The 5,741-nt window shown below is 37.2% G+C and overlaps 1 protein-coding gene across 1 annotated transcript; it reads right to left on the bottom strand.

Moving 5' to 3' along the window:
• Nucleotides 1-401: 401 nt before the first annotated feature.
• Nucleotides 402-5,269, bottom strand: LOC104219530 (glucose-1-phosphate adenylyltransferase small subunit, chloroplastic/amyloplastic). Its single transcript, XM_009770223.2, has 9 exons — nt 4,911-5,269; nt 3,810-4,106; nt 3,248-3,517; nt 2,975-3,154; nt 2,504-2,607; nt 2,293-2,404; nt 1,234-1,332; nt 890-1,009; nt 402-691 (listed from the first exon to the last, which is right to left on the bottom strand). The coding sequence occupies exons 1-9, from the start codon at nt 5,172-5,174 to the stop codon at nt 575-577; spliced, it is 1,563 nt and encodes a 520-aa protein (XP_009768525.1). The 5' UTR covers nt 5,175-5,269; the 3' UTR covers nt 402-574.
• Nucleotides 5,270-5,741: the final 472 nt, after the last annotated feature.

Raw genomic sequence — 5,741 nt, 5'->3', positions numbered from 1 at the left:
AGCAAGTTTTGTCTTGAACATGCGCAGAAACTTGTAACTTGATAGTTCTTAGGGGTTTCAGAAGTTCTTCTCGAATTATTTTATGTTTGTTCTGCACCATTTCTTGTAATGACTCTTCTAATGCATGATTTAGTTAAATGGAACTTGGTGTTGAAAAGTAGTATTCGGTTTTGCATTGTTCTACTCTACCTGCTTCAATTGCTCAAGTTTTTATTTTTTGTTTATTTTTTTTTACTTTTTAACATTAAAAGGGTAAGCTGTGAAGCAAAGCGTCAGTGAAGGTTAGGTATCACTAAAAACACTTTAGGAAAATTGAGTGAGACCTAGTATTTCTGTCTCACTATAGACATTCAGAGACGATACACAAGAAAAATAAAGCAAAAGCGAGAGCTAAGCAGAGCTGTGTGTAATCACCGGTTTTTATTTTAGACGAATATTTTTACAGCATCTAGTCTTCTCTTGTAGGGGTAATGAGAAGTATCTAGCTACATAAAAGTAGGATGTACACTAGATTTCTACAGCAAAGCAAAATAAAAGTAGCATGTTTAAGCCAAGATTTCTACCGCATGGCTGTTTAGATGATAATTCCACTGGGAATCAATGCATCCTTGATAACAGTGACAATCCCACTCTTGATGAAGTATCCATCCGTTTCCCTAGCCGCTTCTTGAACATTGTCGCTGTTAATGATCTATGGAAAGAAAATTCCACATCAGCACTCAAGCTCACAATGTCAGCCAGAACACGAAAAAAAAATCCACGTGATAAAGTGACTATATTTGAACATATGCTGTCGAGAACACATGGTTGTACATATTTTGCATGTTTAAACGACGACTCCAAACATAAATCTAGAATCAGAGAAGCATGAAAATTCAAGGAATTTAACCTTCACATTGTCCCCTATACGGGCATTCTTGTCAATAATGGCTCTTTTAATGTGGGAGTTCTTGCCAATGCCAATTGGGACACTACCCTTTGCAGCCAGGAACCTCCTGTCAGCATCAGTCTGGACCAATAAAGAATAGAAAGTGAGTCCATAATAATTAACGGAGGCAGTAAGAGAACCACCAGAGTAGTATTTTATTTATCCTCTGTTATTTGACTTGAGGCAACTTGATCTATGGTAGATCACATATAGAACAGTAAGTTTTAACTGAAGAAAGTCAAATTCACGTTCCCATGTATATTATTAGATTCTTTTTCCGGTAACCTGAGAATTCCTAGCTTTACCTCATAATAATCTGCCCCCATCAGAAGCGAGTCTTCTATAATTGCTCCCTCTGATATGCATGATCTGAGCCCAACCACAGAATGGTGAATTTTACAGTTCTGCACACAAAAAATGATTCCATGAGAAACAGCGCCTGACAAGTATGTACTGGTACATCACTTTCCTCCGTTTTCTGGAGCATAGTTTGATAAAAAAAAATGAAAAGGACAGAGATGGTTGACAGTTTGACAGTTGTCTGGGCAATTCTCTTCATCCTCCTCCCTTCCTCGAGGGCCTAAAATAACAATAATTACTGCTACAACTCAACCATAACCTAGTTGGATTGGCTATCCATCTGCGATGTCCATTTCAATAAATCTGGATCCGTTTCATTACAAGACTTCAGTTTTTTCTCCACAGACACAAGGTAGTATAAACAACAACCTTTTTCCATCCAAAAAAGATTGTCTTACTTTCCCCTTTTGGTCAGTCACAAAAATATTGTCCATTCTCCACTAGTCAGTGATTTCTTAATTTCATGCTACCTCAATATTATCAAAAAGCTAACTTTAGGTGTCATATTTTGGACTAATTTTCTCTAAAATATACCATAATTTAGTTTCACTCTTATCCTTCATACTGCATAAAACTATGACAATTAGATAAAAATAGAGGGAGTAGCATCGAGGTATTCAAAATTTTCAGGAAAAAGCAAAAAAAAATTAAGATCTATAACATCTAACATCTCCGATCATTTTCCCTCTGCTTCCTTGATGGCAAATTAAGGAGAGAAGAAAATGCAAGCACATCCCAGTGAGGAGAGAGTTCAGTATACTCCACTTCATTTTCTATTGTATGTAAGCATGATTTCAATTATAAAGAACGTGGATTATGGATGAGGTCATGGAAAACATTGAACACATCAAGATGTGTCTCACATGTTTGCTGTCAAGAATAACATACTTACAGTGACCAGAACGAGATGTTCATGCAACCATGGCTTTTAGAGATGGAGAGCAACCGACGGCTTCAGAAATGCAACTTAGAAAATGTAGAGGCCTTGAAACAATAATGATTACCTTGATCACACAACCTTCACCAATGACACTGTCTGTGACATCGGCATCAAGCATTTTTGAAGGTGGCAGATATCGAGGTTGGGTGTAGATTGGAGCTGATCGGTCATAGAAGCTTCATTAAATATTAAAGACAACAGTGGTTAATCCAAGCGAGTGGGATAACAGACCATGAAAACTGCAGAGAACTATCTCATTGAGATGAGAGGATTACCTAAAATCTGGGACTGGCTTTTTGGTAATGCCCAAATTGGCATTGTAGAAAGCTTCGATGGTACCAATATCTTCCCAGTATCCATCATATAAATAAGCTTGCACCTGAGAGCACAGATGCATAAGACCTCTTGAAATAACTCTTAACAAAGTTAAACTGATAATTTAAAATATAATTTAGCTCATAATTCATCTTTCCTTTTTGAGTTTCCACATTTTGAAGAAACAAAGAGACTAGAAAGAAACATATAAAAACTTGAGAAGGGCTACACAAAACTGCACAAGAGTAGAGAGATCATGTTCATAACCATATTTGGAAGAGAACTCAAGACGTTGAGACAATGAGGCCCACAAATAGTAGATTGCTTTAGAGGTATAGTATAGAAGGATGATGCAATTTTTGATGCATTGTACACTGCAAAAGTTTTAAGTAAAAATAATTGCAAAGTGTAACTTCTAGAGAAATACATACTCTCATCCCAAGCGAAGTTGCACCAGGAATAACTTCACTGCCAAAATCATTGGCACCAGGGAACTTATCACGAAGTAGGTTTAACATCACATCTTTGCTAATGACATATATACCCATACTTGCGATAAAAGGCATCTCTTTAGCTCTCTCATCATCAAGACCTAAAATGGTAGTATCCACCTGAAATACATCACAACACGAGTTAACACATGCTTGTAAGTTCTTTTGTGGGTAGTTTTGTATTGAAAAGCATTAGAACTATGATAGTCTTACTTTCATTGCTTTCAATTGCTCTCCTTTCGGTTTCTCTGCAAATTCAATAATGCGTCCTTCTTCGTCAATCTTCATGAGACCAAATGCAGTGGCTCGCTTTTCATCCATTGGCAGTGCGGCAACAGTAATATCAGCATCTGTTTCTCTGTGGGCTTGAATGAACTTTTCATAATCCATTCGATATAGATGATCTCCAGCAAGTACGAGGAATTCAAGAACATTATGCTCCTCAAACAACCATAGATACTGCCTGACAGCATCAGCAGTCCCCTACAGACAAGTAGTCAAGTACGCGTGCATTATGCCTCTTTGTGAAGTAAACTAGCTTGATATCAATAGTAAAATCTTGTAGCAGCTTAATTCCAGGTGTCATGCACGAAATGAGACCTAAAATTACTTCTCAAATAAGGCATGTCTAAACAGCTCCTCGAATGCTCAGGAAAATAGGTATTTTAAGTGCTTCATATATGCTTCACAGTAATTGGATGAGATCTATCTCCGGTAATTAATAACAATAACAGTAGTGATATGTGAATTGTGTGCAGCAGGAACAAAGAGTTACCTGGAACCAATTGGGGTTCTCCGGACTTTGTTGAGCAGCAAGAACCTCCACAAAACCCTCATTTTTGTATCCCCCCATGTTGCTAGCATATGCCCGTGAAAGGTGTCGATTCAGAGACGCAGAGTTGAATTGTGTGAGAACATAGATCTTGGATATGTTACTGTTCAAGCAATTGCTTACAGGAATGTCAATCAGACGATAATTTGCTCCAAGAGGAACTGCTGGCTTTGCTCTTTTTTTAGTTAGAGGATAAAGTCGGGTCCCAGCTCCACCTCCAAGAATAATTCCCAAAACACTCTGCATCAAATCGCATTAACAATGCAAGTTTAACTTCGCTTTTAAGAAGACATAAATCATACTTACTAGTTAAGCTATTGTCAATCAAGGCTTTCTGGAAACAATAAGTCAATACAGTTAACCCATAATATAACAAGATTCATATTATTTTTTAATGAAAATACTACAAAGTTGACATTTTCTTTTTAAAGTTGACAACTTGAAATGGCAATCTGCTAGTAATTGCAATTAAAAGGTGCATGGTTTAAGGATTAGTAGGTGAGACAGACACTACGAACAATGCCTGACAGCGACACTCGGGATTCTAATGCCCTGGCTCATGCTCAGATAGTCAGATCCAATGATTACAAGTTCCAGAAGATAATGCTTGTTTTATCTTCTTTTCCAAGTAAAAAAATTATAAGCTTATGATTATCATGTGCATAATGAATCTTTGAAGTATGTTTAGCAAATAATTTTGAGTAATATTAAACAAAATCAAATAGTCCTAGCACACTTTTAATTATACACGTGATAATGTGTCAGAAAGAGGCGGAAGAGGTGAGAGGATCTTGGATCTAGAACTAAGTCAGTCAAAATACTTCACTCTGAAGCAATTCACTCCATCTCTTCCACGATCTATGTCCTCCAATCGCCGCAATCCAATAATCACCTCATTTTAGTGATAAATTGGAGAAAATATTTTTTTTTAAAAATATTATTTTTCACACACTTGCACCATGTAGATTGGTATATATACTATATGCATAAAGATTACGAAATCATTGATAAAATCGAGCCGAAAAGAGTCTATTTTGTGCTTACTCGGCTAGCATCAGGATCAAGACATGTCTGCGAATTCTGTGAATCAGAAACAGCCTTAGGCGACACGATCAGTGGACTCCTCCTCTCGCTGGAATGGCGCTGCTGAGAATGTAAGGTTGCCATAGACATTAGCTTGTCTCCAGAGAGATGAGACGACGAAAAGGAAAGGTTTCGAAAGGACATTGCACGAGTAGCATCATTTCTTCTCTCATTGATGCAATTTTTGGGAGAAGGCGAAGATTTTAAGGCTCCAATGGAAGCCATGGATATGCTCTGCTCCACTCAGCTATTTCTCTCTGCTATGGAGTGTGTGGCAGTGAGTGTGATTGAAATTGAAACGGAGCTGGGGTTTTGTTTTTATACTGCTGATTTTAAGCGTCTCAATGTTAACTATATAGACCTAGTTTTGGCTGAATTTACGAGAGGGCCATAGAAATGTTTTGTTAGACATCTCAAGTGAGTGAGGGTATTTTGGGGATAAAAAATATGATTTTGTACTTTTGCTGGGAAAAATCTGACGAGGGGAAGCATGTACATGCTATTAGAATCATTATTTTCCGAAATATAGGTCAGAGATTATTAACTAGTGGATGTCATTTCGCTAGGTTGAAGGAGAGTTAGATATGATCACATGTGCGTGAGAAAAAAAAGGGGTAACCGACGTCTATAAACCGTTCGTAGTAAAATGTGATTATTATAAAGGAGAAATAAATTGTTTAATTGAGATTTTGTTAGAAATAATTGGTACTTAAATGAATGACAGGTGAGATCTGGAATGATCCCAAATTGCCAGAATTGGTATACTTGTTTATGCTATGCTGTCACATTCCC

The sequence above is a fragment of the Nicotiana sylvestris genome, chromosome 7, assembly GCF_000393655.2.
Source record: "Nicotiana sylvestris chromosome 7, ASM39365v2, whole genome shotgun sequence".
Taxonomy (NCBI): Eukaryota; Viridiplantae; Streptophyta; class Magnoliopsida; order Solanales; family Solanaceae; genus Nicotiana; species Nicotiana sylvestris.
Note: the sequence above shows the minus strand (reverse complement) of the source record. Positions and strands in the feature narration are given on the sequence as shown.

What these genes read in the sequence shown, in the direction of transcription:
- LOC104219530 (XM_009770223.2), bottom strand. Translation starts at nt 5,174, where the DNA reads ATGGCTTCCATTGGAGCCTTAAAATCTTCGCCTTCTCCCAAAAATTGC. An exon ending in AGAACCCCAATTGGTTCCAG is followed by an intron (nt 3,518 to 3,809) that starts GTAACTCTTTGT and finishes ACTTGTCTGTAG; the next exon opens with GGGACTGCTGATGCTGTCAG. An exon ending in AAGCCAGTCCCAGATTTTAG is followed by an intron (nt 2,405 to 2,503) that starts GTAATCCTCTCA and finishes TATTTAATGAAG; the next exon opens with CTTCTATGACCGATCAGCTC.